This window comes from Narcine bancroftii, chromosome 2, assembly GCF_036971445.1.
Source record: "Narcine bancroftii isolate sNarBan1 chromosome 2, sNarBan1.hap1, whole genome shotgun sequence".
Lineage (NCBI taxonomy): Eukaryota > Metazoa > Chordata > Chondrichthyes > Torpediniformes > Narcinidae > Narcine > Narcine bancroftii.
The window spans coordinates 286,825,773-286,847,166 of NC_091470.1; the positions used below are offsets into that span (position 1 = coordinate 286,825,773).

At 38.3% G+C, this 21,394-nt stretch overlaps 1 protein-coding gene across 1 annotated transcript; it reads left to right on the forward strand.

The window, feature by feature from the left end:
* Nucleotides 1-944: 944 nt before the first annotated feature.
* Nucleotides 945-20,950, forward strand: LOC138755373 (somatomedin-B and thrombospondin type-1 domain-containing protein). The gene is made up of 5 exons (XM_069921229.1): nt 945-1,604; nt 4,894-5,088; nt 6,167-6,245; nt 17,499-17,675; nt 20,398-20,950. Exons 1-5 carry the CDS (start codon nt 1,382-1,384, stop codon nt 20,513-20,515), a joined length of 792 nt encoding a protein of 263 aa, XP_069777330.1. The 5' UTR covers nt 945-1,381; the 3' UTR covers nt 20,516-20,950.
* Nucleotides 20,951-21,394: the final 444 nt, after the last annotated feature.

Below are 21,394 nucleotides of genomic sequence, written 5' to 3' on the forward strand. Positions count from 1 at the left end.
ACCCCAACCCACCAATTTTCCCCTGGAACCGTGTCTGCCTGTCCCGCACAACCCCAACCCACCAATTTCCCCCTGGAACCGTGTCTGCCTGTCCCGCACAACCCCAACCCACCAATTTTCCCCTGGAACCGTGTCTGCCTGTCCCGCATCGGACTTGTCAGCCACAGACGTGGACATTTACCCCCTCCATCTGCGAAGCCAAGCCAAAGCTAATCAAGGAACAGTAGGGTATTCTCCTACCATTCCTGATGAAATAAACATGGGATGAAGCAGCAAGATGAGAAAGCTAAATAAACTTAACCAGGTCCTTCGTAAATATTAGATGCCTAAACATAATATTGACTTGAATAGCTTTCTACCGGAGGTGGTTAAAAAAAACTTCCCCTATCCTCTCACCCCACCTTCAAACCTATGTTCACCTACCGCAGCGGGACCTGCACTGTATTTGCTCTCACCTCACCTTTCATTTATCATCACCAACTTCTTTTTCTGTAGCTCTAACAATTTTGATCTCGTCTACCTTCAATTTTGAAGTCCTCATGAAAGGCATTGACTCGAAATATTAACTGTTTTTCTCCCCTTAGATGCTTCTCCATGTTCTGAGTACTTACAACATATCTGTTAGTATTTCCAGCATTTGCTGACCAAAATGTTTTCCTTAAATAACTACTTCTATGTAACTCGGTGATTTGTACTGTTCAGTTCAATGGCTGGAAGTTGATTGATTAACTATACAAAATAGTTCATGAATAATAATGTAAATTTAATGTTGATAAACAATTCGACCAACGTTCCCCTTTGAAAAAGGCAAGCAAGAATATATTCTCGAGCTGTCTTTAAAGATAAGGAGAAATGATTTAATTCGATAGCGGAGCCAGCCCTTGGACGCATTCGGCTCTTTTTACATGGATTGGAGCCAAATGTTACGTTCCTTTCGACTGTTCAGAATGGCACTCGAAGCACACTGAGGCTGGTCGCTCTGCTTCAGTCAACAGAACATTGTGAGTGATCGTTCTTGCTGGCCTCGTTGAAAACAAGTCATAACCAATCAGCAGACAAACATCTTTCAGTTTCAGCCTCCGACACAGGACTGTCGTGGTCAGGTTTTTTCTGTTAAAAGTGGAGAGGTTCAACCTTTCTCGTGTTTGGTTTAATCACTTGCGCTGCTTCAATCCGTTACAAAGAGAAACGGAACAACTTTCTCCGAAATCGCCTTTATAAAGACAAAAGGTCAACTCTACCTGGAATTTTTAATGCAGATGATCTTTGATGGAACTATTTTCTTTTTGGCTGAGACCTCCGTCAGTATTACAAGAGCAGTTCTCTCTGTGAACAAGTCAATTGTCCCCCTGAGTGCAGTCGCAGTACTGTACGTCTTACAATGTGGAGTCAACAGCTCGTTTTGCTCCTGCTGGTCGAACTGGCGTGGTTTTTGAATATTACTGAAGCAGGGTGCTCCGAATCGCAGAAATGCTGTCACGGCAGGAACCACGGGTGCAGCAGTACAGGTTGGAGAATAGACCGAGTTTATGGGACGTGCTACTGCGACGAAGCGTGTCAAAGTACTGGCGATTGCTGCTACGACTACGTTCAGACCTGTCCAGGTAAAAAGGAGTTCTGCATGGACTTGGCATTCTCCAAGCAGCGGATCGTTTAGATCTTATTTTGGTCCTTCACCTGAAAGCGCCAAATATTGTCCTAGGGTAGATTTAAGCGGCTGAGCAAAGATCAATATAATGCATCGAGATCGAGATATTTTCCGCTTCTGAAGTTTGTGATGTGTTTGCAGGTTCGCACATATATATTGAATCAGATAAATACTTAATTAGTGAGTGAATCACTAAGTGAGCAGAATAGGATGGGAGGGAGAGCCTATTGATTTGAATGAAATTTTGAGATGCCGTGTGGATTCTATTTCATTCCACATTCTAAAGCAGGGGTGTCAAACTCAAATTAAAAACTTGGACTAAGTCGTGGGCCGAACTAAATATTTATTGAAAAATTTCAACAACATCTGCATGTTTTCTCTTCTTTCAACATATGTAATGTTAAACTTTTTCTTATTAAAATAAATGTTTAATAATAGTTTTGGTTAAACTCTTTCCAGAAGAAGCATTAACCAATGAGAAATAAAATATTCAATAAACTATAGCCTTTAAGCTCCTTTTAAATGTTTTTTTTTCACAAGCCAACAAGTCAAAAAAATAACAACTTGCTTCAATGAAAATCCAATCTTTCTACTATGAACAGTCCAAAGTGAACCAAAGAAAATATGAATCCAAGCTTAGCTTGCTACACTGTGATTTACTCTGATGCACCTGGGTCAAAACCAGATACTTGGCATCTCTTCTTAGATGCAAGTTCATCAAACTCTGGGATCAGAGTTTGCCTCCCACCTGTCTTGAAAGGTCCTGTTTTCTGTCCTTCGTTTGGCCATTTTTCGTAAGGGGTTTATTACATGTGAGTTGGGCGACAGGTCACAGATGCTAATGAAAGTAAAGAGAGGAGATGGGGGCGATTAGCGGGGTGATGGGCCGGCGCCAATGCATTTGCAAAGCATTCTGGGATTTGTAGTATTAGCTGTGCATGCGCTATACTGGCACGGCAGCCAGCGGGCCAGCTCTAATTCATATTTGATATGATCTTGCGGGCCAAATATAATTATATCACGGGCCAAATTTGGCCCGCGGGCCTGAGTTTGACATGTGTGTTCTAAAGGATCGAAAGCCATTGGAAAATTGGTTGAAATGTATTTCTGGCAATGAGTATGGAGATTTGACGTTTGTCTGTTCTATTAGCCACCAAACTATGAGACCAGCTCCAGACACCCACATCTCCAATCTCCTATTATCAGGGGGAAGGCAACAAATCCGCACCCACAAGTGGAAACAACAAACTGAAAGTGTTTGTATTGTCTCAATTAAAAAAAAATCATGTCTCAAAACTTTTACTGAGATGATTGAAACTCATAAATGAAAAAAATAACTACACAAAGTGCTGGAGGACCTCAGCATCCAGACTCAAAATCAGAATTTATTGCCATGAAATAAGGTGTTTCCTTGGAAAGAAATGACAGTGTCGACAATTTCAGATCGGAACCCTTCATCATGAATATTAAGAATTAGGGTGAGGTGGGGGGGGGGGCGCGTGTTGAGTCAGGAAGGGGGTGTTTCTTTGATTTTAAGTAAGAACTGTTTTGAATAAATACAAGTTCGATTTGTAGTTACAACCCCTTTTTTTAAATAACCAGATTAAATAAAGCACTTGAGGGGTTCATTACCTTTTTAGGAAGTTGAGTTTAAAATTTAAAAGAAGAGCTCTTGGTTAAATATGGCAATTAGTCATTCTTACAAAATTTGAGAATGAATCAATAGTATTCAAGATTAATGTATATGATATTGATTTTAAAGGTTGCATTTATAAATAAAATCCTAAATTACTATTAATGAACTTTTCAACACTCTGGGGAGCTGTTCCTCTGCAATAATACCTTTATCCTGACTTCTGAATCATCTTCATCTTTTGCTGATTAATTTATTGATCACAATAGTACTCTGGTTACATGTACAATTGTAATGGCAATTTTAATAATGCTGAAAAGCAATTTAATTTTCTTACTAGTTTTGTTTATATCAATACAGATTGAAAGCCTTATTCAATTCTAAAGAGAAATGCATGGGGTACTCTGGAAGGAGTAATCACCAATAATATTGATTTGAATTGAATCTAGCGTAGATTGGGGGAAATAGTTCTTAGCTGTGTTAAAGATATAATCTTAAAACATGCATATTCACAGCTTTTAAATGTTAAATACTATGAAAAAGAAAGGTGGGTGGCCCCAGAGCAATGCTGATAACACCACCATTGGAAACCATGAGTCAGAAAGCAGGATGGAGATCAAGAATCTGGTTGTGTGGTGCCAGGACAACAATCTTGCTTTCAATTTCAATAAGATTTCACCTGCATTGAATTCGCCCATCGTTATTGAATGAAGATCTACTGGGACCAATGCCTGAAGAGAGCGCACAAAATCAGTGAACCGGTGTGGACTCGAAAGGCCAACATGGCCTGTTTCCGCTCCGTAAATTGTTATATGGTTATGGTTATATGGGATGGAAATGAAACCATACTCACATACTAAGAGGAAGAATTACAAGTTCCAGACTTGGTTTGGGGTCATCCTGTGTTTTCTCTTTGGATGTCTTTAGGAAATTGTGGCCATGATGCAATTAATTCAATTCGTTCAAATTTCTGCTACAACAGAAAATGCTGGAAAATGGAGGGGAAAGATAAACTTGGGATCGACTGGTTAAGAAGCCAGCCAAGGAAATGCTCAGCAGAGCAGGGAGCATCTGTGGAAAGAAAAATGGTTGACATTTCAGGTTGAAGAAAGTTCTGATAAATATGTTGATTAAGAGATTCTGATGATGTTTCTGACCTGAAATGTTAAATTTCTTCCTCTTTTCATTAAAGCTGCTTGACCTGAATGTTTCCAGCAATTTCTGATTTTTAAATTCCAACTAATAGATATTGAGTAAGAAGCATCTATGCTGAAGATAATCATCCTGTTATGACATTTAACCATATCTGTCCTGAATAACAGTAAAATTAAACATTTGTGATGCCAATGAGTAATGTGTAATTGTACCTTACAAATAACAATTTACCTGAAAAATTGAAGTTGTTTTCACAATAAGAAAACCTCTGCTGAAGGTTTAAGTTGATCGTTGAGAGTGTGGCAGTGAAGAATTTGATGGAAGGATAAGTTCCAAAGTTGAAATCGTCCACAAAATAAATAGTTGCATATTACCACATTCTAAAATCTTTATATTGGGAGAGTGACAACAATTCTCAGAAAAAAAATCAAACTTCATGCTTTTCCCTTGATTCTAGCTAGTGCATGTGTTGTGAGCGAATGGAGTCACTGGAGTGGCTGCGCGGAGCAATGTGTACCAACTGTCCGGGTTCGACGGCGTCACATTGAGAAAGAACCTCAGAATAATGGAGATCCTTGTCCTACCCTGGAAGAACGAGCAGGCTGTCTGGAATACATGGATTACCAGGGTGTTCACTGTGGACAGTCTCATGGTACTGATCTGCAAGTTTTTCCTCATAATTTCAGGATTAATATTTACTATTTTTTATTTTGATTTATCTAAGAAGTGCTTTTAGTTGGTGCATAATCCTAATGGGATCTGCTAATTGCTATTTTTACATTATTTTTGTTTGTTAATTTGAAATATAAAAGTACTGGATAATAAAACATTCTCTTAACCTCTCCTTCACTTGTCTTATTACCTTCCAGGCCAAACTGTGTTAATACAAGTTTATATGTAGAAATATGTTCAGTGTCTGATGCTCCTTAATCCATAAAACATGCTGAAGTGATATTTCTTTTTTATTTACTCAGCAATCATTCTTGTGTCCTCAAGTAATCTGGCAATTATTGCCAAATTCTGTCTATTTCATTCAATTGAATACATGATTTCATTTGATTTAGAATGCTTCGAGTTGGCAGAAAGAAGACAGTATTATTACATTAGTCAGGGTTGGATTTGTATCTAGGTCTCCACAGTGAAAGGACAGTGGTTTAACTCAGTGTGACGCTACATAACTATTTCCTTTGAAACGTGATTGTCACATCTAATCCTGAGAACGTTGATTATTGCATAGGCTCTTTCTGTAATAATTTTGCATAAATGAGCATGAAGCTGTAATGTTACCATGGATAATGTTTGATGAATAGATATTTGCTTGAATAGAAGATAGATAATAAAATTCTGAGAATAGCAACAAAACATAACTGGATTCTTCATTGCTATTGTAATTCCAGAATACCAAGTAAGGCATTGTAATAATAACATGTTTAATGGGAGTTAGAGCTGAATGTTCCTCATTAATGTTAAATTATTCATGATGAGGAAAAGGGCTTCTATTTTGTTGTGACTTTTATTTCCATCAGTGCTTTTTGCCAGAGATATATGGCATTGAAGGAAAATGCAGCAGTTAATAATAATGGATAAAAATGTTGGCTCATAGTTGAAAAGCCCATTAGGCTATGTTTGACATTATCCTATTTGCTTTTGTTTTGACACCCAGAAATAAATTAAGTAATTTAATTTGATTAAGCAATATATAATTCAGTCTCATGTTATTACTATCCTAGTACCTGCTTTTATAAGCACAGCAAAATACAATAACGAGAGAAGAATACGGACTTTGTTTGGGGATGAAAAACTGCCTGGGTGAGTCACAATTCTCGCTGTAACTCCAGGATGTGCCTCTGAGCAGATCTGACTGAATATTAGTCATATAAAGTAATATATTTCTTTATCTTTATATGAATAGTTGTCAAAATATACATTGTACTGTCTAAAATTAGAAGCACAATTTGTAACTTGGTTGTGATTAACTAAGAACCTTGATTTTTCATTTGAAATGTCTACATAGTATCTCCTTTTAATTAACAGTTTCAGTTTCTGCCTATTTTCAGTATTTAGAAAATTTTAAATCTTTTCTGAGATTGGTAATATGTAATTTATTTAGAATAAGAGAGAATAAATGTAGAGAGCAGCATAAAGTGTGCAGACAATAAACAATAAATGCCTAACTGCAGAGTTAGAGAAAAACTGTCAGGAAGGGACCCTGAAAAGCAGGATTCTTTATGATTTTGCCTAAAGAAATTCCTACATTGTTGGAGTGACTGGAATTTGACAATAAGACTCTTTCATATAAAAAGGTAATATATTAAACTTTAATATAAATTCAAATGTTTAATCTAATTTTATTCAGGATTCTCCTCCAGCATTTCATTAACTTTGACCATGACAGTGAGAGGATGTAGGGAAGATCAGCCAGGAGATACATTTTTCAGCTGGTCAGATCTACCTCCTGGCAACAACCAACTTACAGCATTGTGCCACGGGAGAGGCCATCAAAGGGGTAATGGCTAAAGTAGGAAATAAAACTGTAACATTTTTAACAAACCTTACAGGTTATTAATAACCGTTTCATTCAAAGTACAGTGATCTGCCAGGAAGTGATCTGAAGACATTTTCAGTTAAGCTGGCTAATAACTTCACTCCCTTTTGAGTACCAGTATTCATTTCCGTTTTCTCTTTTTCCTTTGCACTAAACTCCATCGTAAACGGGCAGTGTAGCGGATAGCTGATGCTATTACAGTGCCAGTAACCTGGGTTCGAATCTCGGGCCGTCTGTAGGAAATTTGTATGTTCTCCCCGTCTCGGGGGTTTATCTGGTTTCCTTCCACCCTCCAAAACATATGGAGTTGTTGGTTGATTCGGGTGTAATTGGGCAGCACAAGTTTAAATGACCAGAATTGGCTGATACCATGCTGTAAATTTTAAAAAGTCATTTTGATAGTAATCCACATTCAATCCTGATGGGTGAAAGGGATGTCGGAGCTGATTTTAATGAGGCCGAGCCATTGGATTTATAGAGAGGGCTACGCTTGAAGAACATAATTGATTTTTTCTTTAGAAAAGTTGACCAATGGGATGGACAAGGGAACATTATTTATCAGGACTTGAAGAAGATATTTGAGAGGAGCACTTGGAAGCAAATGGAAGTGTGGTGTTTTGTACTTTGGACCAAATTAAAGTTGAACAGAGAACTCTGGCAGATGACAGTAAGAATAATCCCAAGAGATTTTATAAACAGGGAAAGGGTAACCAGAAAAAAAACAAGGGACCCCTCAGGAATCATGTGATCAGTGCTGTGTGGAGCCACAAGGGATGGACAAGGTCCTCGATGACTACTTCTCCCTGTTTTTACTGTGGGGAAAGATGTGAGGACTGGAGAAACTGGGGCAGTCAATGGTAGTATCTTGAGAACAGTGTATTATTGTTGAGGAAATGCTAAGGTCCAGAAGTGTATGAAGGTAGACACATCTCCTAGGCCTGATCAGATATATCCTAGGACTCTGTGGAAAGCTAGTTAGGAAAGTGCAGGTGACCTTGCTGAGATTTTTGAGTTGTCATTAAGAACAAATGAGATGCTAGTAGAACAGGAATCACTAACCAGAAGATATAGGTTTAAAATGAGGGCGGGGGAGAGACTTAATAGGAACCTGAAGGGTAATGTTTTTACATTGAGGGTGGTAGTGTATGGAATGGGCTGCTAGAGGAGATAGTCGAAGCAAGTATTATTGCAAAGTTTAAGAAAACTTTGAATTGATACATGGATAGGATAGGTTCTGAGCGACATGTACCAAATGCAGTCATTTAGGATGGGTGTGGATGGGACATTTTGGTTGTCAGAGGCAAGTTGGGCTGAATGGCCTGTTTCCACACTATATGACTCTAAAAAGTAGAGCAGAGGAAGCTCCAGAAGTAGAAGTGGGCACTTCTGATGATGAACTCAGAAGACTGTTTAAAACTGAGCCCAGAATTGTGTGATATATTTTTTGTATTATAATGAGTGGCACTTAAGTGAATGTAAAGTATGAACTTGCATTTGAAAGTTGCCTTTCACAAGTTTAGATCTTACATCAGAGATGTGCACCTAGTGAAATTCTTTTTCAAATCTCTTTGATGCTGTAATATAGGAAAATGGTGTATAGAATCCATTAAACTTTGTTCGTGGCAATAAATCTTGGTTATTATCAGCGACAGTGTTAATAATTTTAATGTTGGGCTCCAGCCACCCGCCTACCACCGGAACTCCTGACATCTCGGCCACAATCTCCAGCTTGGATCTCGGCCGCCCGCCCTCCGGAGCTCCCAACTACTCTTACGCTGACTTTCACCTGGGCCCTGGCCACCTTCAGGCCAGAGCTTCCAGCACTGACTCTCAGCACGAGGCTTCTGATGACACAGACACTGTGGTCCCAACCTTGCTGCTGGATCCCACCGAATCCTCAACCCTCTACCACCAATCCTTACCCTTCCTTATCCCCCTACAACTCTCATTACTTTAACCCCATCTCCCCCTCTGAGCTTCCCATTTTTGTCAACCCTGCGACCCTCAGACCTCTCATCTTCCCCTCTACTCTCCAATGACCCCCTGTACCCTCCAACTCCCACCTCTGACTTCCCCTACCTCTCACCCCCCCTTTGACCTCCACCACTCCCCAATGCCCCCTTTGACTTCCTCTACCTTTCATCTCCACCCTCTGACTTCCTGAATCCTCTAGCTCCCCCCAACACCCTCCACCACACCAACTCCTATTCTGGACCCTGTTTGGTCTTTACCACCCCCTCTGACCTTCCCCTCTCTGAGACAGAGCAGTTGATCCTCAGTGTAGGCCTTACCTTTGTTCCTCTTTGCCCACACCTTAATGAATTACACATACGCCACGATGCAGAACTCTTTTTTCGTCGCCTCAATCTCCTTGACCATTTCTACAACCATGACTCACCACCCCAACTCGTCCCCTTCTCCCACTTCAAGACTTCTTCATCCTCTTAGACACTTTATCCTGGCCAGCTGCTTGCTCTGGATCTTTTTATTTCCAGTTGCCACTGAGACATCAATCGACTCCACTTCATGACTTCCCTCTCTTATTCCATTTGGTCCTCCTGGGAATGCTCTGCCCTCCACTCTCTCTGTAACAAATCCAACCTCACAATCAAACCTGCAGACAAAGGTGGTGCTGTTGTGGCCTGGCATACTGATCTCTACCTCTCCAGGACTCCTCCACAGCACTTCAAGCCATCATCTCCAACACCATCTTCAACCTCATCAGCCACAGCCTTCCATCTCATTGTTTCTCATCTCTGCGCTGCCAGGTTCTACCTCTTACTCAAGAGACAGAAATCCAATGATCTGGGTAGACCCATTGTTTCTGCATGCTACTGCCCCACTGAATTAGTATCAATTTACCTTGACTCCATCTTTTTTCCCCTGGTCCAATACCTCCTTACACAGGTATCTCTGATACCTCTCATGCCCTCCATCTCTTCAATGACTTCTGATTCTCTGACCTTGACCACCTGCTTTACACCTCAAACCCCTCCCCCCATACTGAAGGTCTAAAAGGCCTTCATTTCTTTCTTGACAAGAGACCTAATCAGTCACCACCCCCCCCACCAACCACCATTCTCCTTTGCCTGGCAGAACTTGTTCTAGCTCTTAATAAATACCCCTTTGAGTCATCTCGCTTTCTTCAAATCAAAGGAATAGCCATGGGTATGCATGTGGGTCCTTGCTATGCCTGCCTGACTAGGCTTTGAGAGCAATTCCAATCATTGTAATTTGCTGCTTGGCTTCAAAACTGGCTTCTCAACTGATTAGTTAAAAGCTTACCAGATTTATCACTGTGAATATAAAACTGACTCATACACTTGAAAAGTTGGCATTCAATAGGATACGTTGAAATGAGATCAAATTTAGTTTGAAGTTCACTTGCTTTTTATATAATTCAAGATTTTTAACTTGAGCATATTGTTGATCTATTTGATTAATTTGATTAACTAATTTTAATCTTTCTTTATTGGCCTTCCTTTTTATACTATGATATAAGAAATAATTTGTCCCCTGAGAGAAGCTTTCAAAGGATCTCAAACAATCAAACAAGAAATTTCTAATGAAGTATTTGTATTAAAGATAAAAGTTATCTGCTCCTCCAAAATTTCACAGTCATTATCCGATAGTAAAGTTGAATTGAAATGCCAGTGTCGTTTTATTTGAGGGAGGCCAGGAAGGGTCATAGATAATACAACAGGGGAATGATCTGATATTACAATACTCTGATAATGGCAAAAGTGAGTCAATGGGATCAGTTGATTATCAATAAGAAAAGAAGCAATTTCTCCTATTTAGATAAAGAAGAAAATGCCAGAAATACCATAATTTGATAAAATAATAATGAATTAATGAGGCAGATTTACTCATTGTGGAAGGGTTAGGAGATGAACAATCCAAAGCAGGGTCCAACCAACAATTAAAACCCCCACCAAGCACCAGAGAATATAAACTCAAGTCTGGTAGGGAAGGAAAAAAAATGTTCAAAAAAACCCCACATCATCTACAATAGGGGCATAAAAATGAGCAAAGTCTTCCATTTTATTATACACTTTCCGTGAAACAATGATACAGTATAACGACCTTTTGTATCTGATATGACACCATGATGAACAAAAGGAATATTTTGATTAATCTGATTTGAGACCCCCTGGCTTTATCCTGAAAGGTAGAATGAAAATGCTGCCCCCTCCACCTTGTCATGAGGCAAGAATGAGCACAACTACGATATGCATTTCTTGTGAAAATACAATTGTGGGTTTAAGTTGTTTAATATGTGAAAACACTTTCCTTCTCTTAACCAGATGGTTCAAGCCTTTCACATTTCAACTAAATAAATTTATAAAATTATCAATTTTTTAAATTAATAGTGTAAGTTTATTAACGCAAATAATATCCAAACTCCAGGTGTCAGCCTTGAGGCAAAAAAATTGAAACTAGTTAATGAATTCAAAATAAACTGTCAAAACCTGAACAGAAGCAAACGAGCTGAGCAGAAGTGTTTGGAAAGAGCTCTCCACATAAAGTATTAAAAAGATAGTTTTAAAGCCCAAAAAAACAGAATTTAATCATAAAAAATGGATAAAACAAGTACTAAATGACCGAGGCAACAAAAAACAAAAACTGAAGAAGTAACAGCTTAGCTAGCAACATCGAGTGTAAGCCTCATGGAGAGTTATTCAGCAGAGGCCTTTGGACCGACTGAAGCCTGCAGAGCTGGGGAGTCGGCCCAAGATATAGCCTCCAGCCTGTACATGTTGTAAACTTTATGCAGTCATTTTACTAGTATGGAATTAGCGATTAGAGATATACCAGAGAAGGCCATGGAAATTAAAGAAGTTGTGGAAGTCTTAAATGAAATAATGATTAATTAAGAGGCTGAACTGGACAAAGCAAAGGCACTGAAGGAAAAAGCAAAAATATGGGACACAGAATAGAAAGGACCGATGGACAAGAATGACCATATGGGAAATTTTAGCAGGTGTAACAATGTAAGAATTATTGGAAAGAGAGAAGGAATAGAGAGAAAAGAAACAGTGAGTTTCTTTGAAACACAGTTCCCACAAATGCTGGGGCAAAATAAGTTAAAATGCAAAGCTGCAAATTGAAAAGCCTCACTAGACCCTCGGACCCAGAAGAACCAGTGAAGAGCAACCACCACCATTCCTGGATAAGACTTTTAAGTTGCTGGGAGAGAGATGCAATCTTGGGAGCAGCATATGTATATTCAAAAAATAATAATGGCCCATTAGTAGTGGACAATGCAAAGGTATTGTTTTTTTCAGGACTTCAGCCCTGCCTTGGTCAAACAAAGGAATATGACAAGGTAAAAAGACAACTGCAATCTTAAAAACTTTAAATGGTCAATGATTTATCCAGCAAGCTAAGGGTGGATTTCTCAGAAGGTAATTGACAAATTTTAAAGAAATTTAAGGAAAGCAGCAAGGTGGAACTCCAACTTGGGGGGGAAGATGGCACAGAGCAAGATGGAACTCTGATTTGGAGGGAAGATAGAGAGGAGTGATTTTAAAAGATGGCACCAAAGGGAGGGCTTCTTCTTCTTCTTCTTTGGAAGAACCCACAGGCTTTTTTTGTGGGCTTCTGGGTACTATTGTCAATATCACCATCAGAGCTAGGGATGTGTGTATGTTTCTTAAAAAAGAAACGTATGTGCTGATCATGTCTTTTAATAGGATAATTTTATGACAGTATTTAGAAAATTGGAAAGATATTGTCATACAATATTTGTGTGAAAAATGGTATGGATAAAACACTAAAGGTTATTAGCTTTAAATATTAAGGGGATAAACAGAAAAGGATCTTATCATATTTAAAGAAATTAAAAGTAGATATAAATCTTTTTGCAGGAAACACATCTTTCCAAATAGGAACATGATAAATTAAAAAGAGGATGGGTGGGACACATTAATATCATCTTCCTTTAGTTCAAGACAAGAGGGGTGGCTATTCTAATTAATAAAAATACACCAGTGTTAATAGAAGATATCTCGATAGATCAAGCTGGAAGATATGTAATGGCACACTGTAAAATTTATGGAGAAGCATGAATATTTATGGCCCGAATTATGACGATGAAGCCTTTATGAAAGACTTCTTAAAAATGGCAGAGGGAAGACAAAATATATTAGTTAGAGGAGACTTTAATTTCTGTTGGACCCAAATCGGCAAGAACAATAACGTGGGTGAAAGCAGTAAAAACCACAATTTCATATATGAAAGATCTAAATCTTAGTGATGTAATGGAGGTAATTAAATCCCACAAAGAGAGACTATTTTTACTCAAGAGTGCACGACTCACATACAAGGATTGACTAATTTTTAATGTCTGCACAGTTAAAAGGTAGACTGATAACAACAGAATATCTAGTGAGGCTTCTATCAGACTATTCTCCATTAATATTAACTATAGCAACAATGGAAAACCAAAAAAAAAAGTATACAGATAGCATCTCAATACTACATTGCTTAAAAGAACAGACTTCTGCGAATTTATAAAGAGACATAGAAATATTTTATTAAATAAATCTGTTGTCTTCTAATTATAGTTTTCTGATATGGGACACACTTAAAGCATATTTAAGGGGACAAATTATATCCTGTATGAAGAATCCTAAGAAGGAACATATGGCAGAAGTAAACAGTTTGGAGAAGGATATTAAAGATTTAGAAAAAAAAAATCAAAGAACTACAAGAAGAATATATAGATTACTGGAGAATAAAAGCTAAGATAATAATGCATATAGGACAAAAAAAAGCTATATTAAAAACTAAACAACAATATTATGAGTTGGGTGAATGGGTGCACAAAGTTTTAGCTTGGCAGATTAAAACAGAGGAGTCATCAAGAATGATAAATGCTATATAAACAGAAACAGACACTCTAGTATATAAACAAAAAGAAACTAACAACAGACACTTTGTGACACTTTCAGACAATATTACACAAAACTATACAAATCAAAATTACTAGGAGATGAGAATGAAATGGAAGAATTTTTGCTGAATGTCGAACTTCCAAGGCTGGAATAGAGAGGGAAAGGATAGATTTAGATACTCCCTTCACAAGGGAAGAAATCGAAAAGGCCCTGGGCATCCTACAGGCTAATAAATCTTTGGGAGAGGATGGATTTCCAACTGAGTTTTATAGATAATTCAAAGAATTATTAATCCCCCTTTTAATGGATGCCCTGGACAAAGCTGTAGAATGGAAGACAGATGGAATAAAATATCTTGGAATAGCAACTGACAATAACTTGTAAAATCTGTACAAACTAAATGATGTTCCTCTTCTTGGGAAGATAGAAAGAGACCTACAGAAATGGAGAGACTTACTGATTACTTTAGTGGGAAGGGTTAACTGCATCAAAATGAAAGTGATGCCAAGATGCAATACCTTTTTCCATAACTGCCTATTCCATTTCCTAAAAACTTTTAAAGTTACTAATATTAGACAGTTCCTATGGTATAATAAGGTACCAAGAATGGTGATGAAAAATCTGACATGCGACTACAGGCTGGGAGGACTTAGACTCCCAGATTTCCAAAAAATATTATCTAGCTGCACAGGCTAGATTTCGCGCAGCCTTCTTCACTGAAGACAACCTCCTGTCTTGGGTTCAAAAGTGAATGCACTCAATGGAGATGCGGGAAGCAAAGGGCTTCAAATCACTAAAAAAAAATGGATAATCCAATTCTAATACAGAATGGGGCAAGAAATTAATGAATGTATAGGAAAAAGTAGGGATATCAATAAAAGCACCATCATATAAAAATGTGTTATTGCCTCTGAGCATGGGCAATAGAATATTAAATTTGTGGTATGCAAAGGTATAAAATATATTAAGGACTGTTACAAGGAAGGAACTCTTATGTCCTTTGAGCAATTCAAACACAAATACGGAATGGCCAATGGGACCTTCTTCTGTTTTCTCCAGCTTAGATTATTCTTAAGAGAAAGATGGGGACCAATGTTGACCCTATCTGAAATTAGTGAAAGTGAACAAATGGTTTGGATGGGGAATAACCCAAATTTATAACTAATATGTACTATGCACTCCAGAGCGGAAGTGCAAAACCAGGGCAGCGGAAGTCAAAGGAAAGATGGGAATCGGATTAGGGTGTGGTGATTTCAGAAAGAAGATGGTCAGATTGGTTTAAGAACAGCATGACGTCAATTATAAATACAAGATACGGACTGGTATAGATTTTTACACCAATTATACCTTACCCCACAAAAATTACACAGATCAAATTTCAGAGATGTGTTTCAGATGTGAGACTGAGACAGGAACTTTTCTATATGAGGCCATTTTGGCAAGAAATCACAGACAAATTAACCAGGATAACAGGTGTGGCCTTCACGGGTGACCTGGAGCTGTATCTATTAGGTAATTTCATGAAAATAAGTGTCAAAATGACCAAATATCAAATCTCATTTATAAAAATAGCACTGGGGGGGGGGGGTAGCAAAAAAAAAGTATTGTGATCAATTAGAAGTCCGACTCCCCTCTACTTATAGCACGATAGACTGTGGAAATGGATAGCTACATATCTATGGAGAAAATATGAATAAAGAGTAAATATGAAACTTTGGTAAAAGTCCGGCAGCCATACCTGGACCACATAGGGCCCAGATACAGTAATAAGAAGGAACAAAAAAAGGTATAAAAGTGACTGTTATATATACAAACATGTAGTTTCCCCAACTGTACTCTATATACTTAAAATATATATGAAATGAATATTTCACAGTATACTTCTCTTTAAAAAATTAATACCTCAATGAATTTTAATACAAATAAAATTTCTTACAATTTCAACCCAAGTGGGTTTATTACCCCATGAATTGTTGCCAATGCATAAAGCCAACCAATCCTCGCATAACAAATGCTTTATAATAAGTGTTAGAAACCTTAAAAGTAATAATAGTCAATCAGCTTCAATCACCAAATAGAAATTCACATTGGGCGCAATATAGTAGGGAGACCATCTAGATAATTCCAAGTCTCTTCAATCGAGCGCAGTCACCTCTTATGTCCATTGGAAAATGTAATGCGGAGATGCATGGGATTCAACAGGGAAGACTTGGATCCATGCTTGTGCAACTCTAACATCACTTCTCTGTATTTGGCACACTGATTCAAAAGTTTGGGATGATAATCCTCGACAATCCTGATCTGCTGGCCCTCTTTGAGTAGCTTCACAAATCAGAAAATCCTTTATTCGTTAATGATGTAGCCAAAGAATGACTTAATGGGGTCTCTGGCTTAGGTATTAATGAGCAGTGAGCTCCATCAGTCTCTGGTGGAGATGGGAACAGCTCCTTCCCAAAAACCACACAACTCTGGAAAAAATGTTGTAAGTTACCTGCTTTCAGTAGATTCAGCAAAGCCCAGAATATGTATATTTTGTCGTCTGCTCCAGCCTTCCAGGTCAACGACTTTCACTGTAAGCTTCAAATTGCTGTCACATAATCTGGGGTACACATCATCTAATGACTCAACACATCCACAACACCATTCCCAATGAGTTTTAAATGGTGATGAGCTGTCTTATTGAATGATTGGTGTCTGTGTAGTGGAACTACTCCTATGATCACTGGAATTTTATACTTCAGAAGGTTGTGAAGGATAGATCATTTGAGATATTTAAAGAATAAGTAATCATTTTTGAGCAATCAGGAATTTGAGGGGTGAAGGGAAAAGAGGATGAGGTTTGGGGGAGATACATCATGATCATATTGAATAGTGGGACAGGGTGTAGGGAACATGTGATACTTTTTTTTATTTGCCCACGGATACAGAGTGAAACAATAATGGGACTGCAACATATTTCAAACTGGGATGATGTGTAATATTGAAGGGAACCTACAGGTGGAGTTGTTCCTATGTACTGCACCTTCTCTTGCTCTTCTCAATCCTTTAGATCTGGATATTGGGAAGTACTGCTTAAGACATCTGGTTCACGCCAGTCACATTATATGAGTTGATCAAGATATATTGGCCCTGAAGAACTTCAGCCCAGATGTACAAGAATTTTAATAAGACTTTAACTGTGAGATGAGTACATAAATGAGACTTAAATGTAATGTACCAAGCTAACAATAGATCTGTTTGGATTTTAGTGCTTTGAAAGGAATTGATAGGACACAAAAGTAACATTTTGTTGGGTAGTGGGAGTCAAACTTCCAAGCAGGTAAGAGGATGGAAGCAAAAGCAGAACCAGGCCATTCAAGAAAGAAATTTGGAACATTTTCATGCAAATAGTGTGGAATACTCCCCCACAAAATGCTGTAAATGCCAGCTCAATGAATAGACTTAAATCTGAGATCCAGTTCTTTTGAATATACCCAGGAAAAATAAAGGGACATGAAGTGGCACTAGGTGGATAAAGTTAGGTCATGCATCAGCCATTATCTCAATGAAAGGCAGAAGATGCTCAGAGCTGAATAGCTCCTGTGTCCCCAATTTACTTTTTCTTGTGTTATTGATCAGATATTGTGCAGAGTTTACGATTGAATCGCTGTCCTTCCACTGCACTGTCGAGAATCGGCCATTTGCCAGGTGGATGCAGTACCTCCGAGAAGGTTACACTGTTTGTGTATCTTGTCAACCACCAGCCATGAATGCATATAACCATCATTGCCATGGTGATGAAACAAAAGTTAATGGGTAATTATGAACTCAAATGTGATATATGAACACTAAATACAATATGGTAAATTAATTACCAACATTTATTAAGATTTCCATTTTCTGATACATTTCACTTTCTGAACAAAATCACCCATTAACAAATATGAATTGAGTCAGTTTGTTGGAATTAATTATATGAGACAAATCAGGAACAACACATAATTAAGGACATGTTTCTCATTTGATGTATATAGCACTTTTTTTTTCTAATAATTTATGGTCACTGAAAATCACCTTGTGACTGGCATGTATCTCTTATACTTGAACAATTGTTCACAGCACGCCAATGTAGCCCTGAGGGAACGGTTTGCTGACTGCTCTCTTCACTGTACTTACATAGACTAGCAAACCTCTTCCTTGCTTTCTGAAAAGGCACATCCTGAGAAAATATTTCACAGCTGTCAAAGCCTATCAAATTATTTTTAAAGTCTATGAATATATCTAACATCAGCAAACATTACAAAATATTCAAAAAATAAATGGAATCATGATTGAAAATGAAAAATGTTAAAAAAAATACCTATTGAAGAATGAATTAAAGCAATTGAACTACATGAATTAACATAATTTAAAACATGTACATGGATGAAACTTGCCCATCTCCCTGAGATTTGTTCCTTTTTTAAAAGGATGGATGCACTGAACCTGCACCAGGTCTTACCTGCAATTTCAGCTCCCAAATTCAGGAGGAGTCCACAAATGGAATCTATTAACACAGTGTGATCAAATTGGCATCAGCAAGTAGATCCCACAAATTTTGAAACTGGCATTTTTCAAAGGCCCTGTGAAATGGATACAATTGTTTTTCTATTCTTTACCACAACAACCATTGCATTGTGAAATATCACAATTCAATATATTATATTCTGTTCGAAGACTTTTTTAAAAATTATGTTACAAACTGGAAACTAGAAAACTGATAGCATTCAAATAGATTCAGCTGCTTATATTTATATGGATCTCCTGAATTAGATAATGACAATTAATATGAGGAATTGTGTTAGAGTCTTGAGCATCTGTTTAGCTAAGTTTACTTTAGATGTTTCTCTAAGAAATCTGAAAATATATTCAGTTAAATAATATGAATTTCAGTATTAGTATATTTTGTAAGCAATACACACAAGCACCCGCTAAAAAAGCACGCAAATGTCCCATGTTGAAATACTGGGTGGGCCATTCACACCATGAAATCCAGGGTTAGTGCACCCTTTAACATTAAATACCCATTATCGCGGAGCTAAGAGGGGGGGGGGTTCTCCAGTTGTGACATCTAGAGTGACATATTACATATGCACAGGACAGTGAAATCGTAGCAGGAATAAAGCAGATAAGCACACAATTTATAAAAGAGCGAGGGAAAATATACTGCAATGGGCTTTAGACTGTTCAAACCGAGGACAAACCCACAGACCAGCTCCCTCACAAATCTGGCAGACCTAGTGTCAAATCTAGGTCCCTAAGCCTACAGGCGACCCTCTCATATAACACACCATCCTTCACGGTGCCCGTTATATATTTGAGATTTCCTCCTCAGCCCTTATCAAGCCCTTATTCTGCTCTCCCAGTTGGCCACCATTATCACACTAGACTAACACTAATAGTACACACTTATACTAATACTACTATAAAAACCTTTGAAATCTGACTACATTAATACTAAAACTACACTAACACTACATGTGTCCACGCTACAGTAAAAATATTCATAGACAGAACACTTGCCTTAGCTACACTGAAACACTGAACTTCCCTCCAAATAACCTGGCCGGACTGTTTCCTGCCAGGATGACGCAAGCATGCAGGCAATGACATCATTAAGCCCCCCTCACATTGGCACTTTAACCCAGTAATTAACTGCCAATCTACCAGTTAATGTGCCAGTGTGAATGCTCGCAAAGCGGCACGCAGGTGTCAGAACACCCCGGGGATGAACCGCCTAGGGAGGGTGTATCATTGCTGATTCATTTTGAATCAGCGTACTGGTTAGCCCAGTGTGAAAGGGATAGGAGGTATGCAGGACATCACCATGAAGGATAGGCGGCCCTTTGCTTTGGGATGCTGAGTGGTGAATGTGAAAGGGTGCAGAGAACCGGTTAACATTGGTCCAGTGTGAACGACAAAAATATTATTTTGAGCTGGTTCGTTGAACTGCCAATTTACTGGATAGCCAATGTGAAAAGAGCTTAATGCTACAAAGCACAGCGTGTTCACATTGGAGCTGAGTTGAAACGGCTCAGCCCTAACTCCCCCCCACCCCCCTCCACCGCACTGTGTTCGGAGCAATCACACTAGCAGGTGAACCACTAAATTCCCAGGTTCAACCCACGTTCAACTGGCAGTGTGAAAGGGGCTCCAAACTATGAATGTTTCAAGTGTTCTTTACAAATGCAAACAAATAAAAAATGCTGAAAATGCTGCAAACACCCAACAGATGAGGCAGCACTTGTGGAGAGACAAATAGAATGGATTTTTCAGATTGGAGACCTTTTATTAGAAAATTTGCATTTTTTCTTTCTACAGTTAGTACCTGACCTGCTGTTTCCCGAATGTTCTATTTATTTTTGATTGAGTAATAGTGTGATTTCTAATCTTCGATTTTCTTTAATGTATTTTGTTTGCATCAATGCCAACCATACCATTTCTATATCTTTTTTTTATATAGTTCCCCATAAACCTCTTGTGTTTGTATTTCTGGCAGGACTCGAGTTTCACAGTGGCAAGCAGTGGGTAATTCTCGATGCAGAGGAACATGGAAAAAAGTACATGAGATGGAAGAATGTTCATGTCCTGGTGTCCATAGTTTTATTTTTACTTGAAAAAACCATTATTTTAGAAACATTTCACACTAAATTATAAATTTAAGCTTAACTTTACATGCAGTTTGACAAAAACACCATTCATTTTATCTTGAATATCGCATTTTGCAAATATTATTATCAAGCAGAATTGTATCATTCTGAATGTAAATTAATGTCTTTCAAGACCAGTTTGAATCTTTAATTAAAGTGGCACAGATCTAAAAATACAGTTGGTGAACTTTTGTCTAGATATTGCACATGGATTTTAACCATTTGTTCAAAATTTGAAATACCTTTTGGCATCTCCCACAATAAGGTTGTAACTTTCGGTGGCCAATTTTCTCCCAAAATAAGGTTATTTAATTTAGTGGATTTCTATTAAGATTAAATTTTGTCCTGATGATGAGACATAAAATTTAAGAGATTCTGGAGGGATGTCTAAAGCACCCAAATGCCACACATTAATAGCAATGAACAATGTTATTTAGAATGCCATCACTTGTGAATGCTGAAGATCCAGCTGCGCTGGATGGGTCACGTCTCCAGAATGGAGGACCATCGCCTTCCCAAGATCGTGTTATATGGCGAGCTCTCCACTGGCCACCGTGACAGAGGTGCACCAAAGAAAAGGTACAAGGACTGCCTAAAGAAATCTCTTGGTGCCTGCCACACTGACCACTGCCAGTGGGCTGATAACGCCTCAAACCGTGCATCTTGGCGCCTCACAGTTTGGCGGGCAGCAACCTCCTTTGAAGAAGACCGCAGAGCCCACCTCACTGACAAAAGGCAAAGGAGGAAAAACCCAACACCCAACCCCAACCAACCAATTTTCCCCTGCAACCGCTACAACCGTGTCTGCCTGTCCCGCATCGGACTTGTCAGCCACAAACGAGCCTG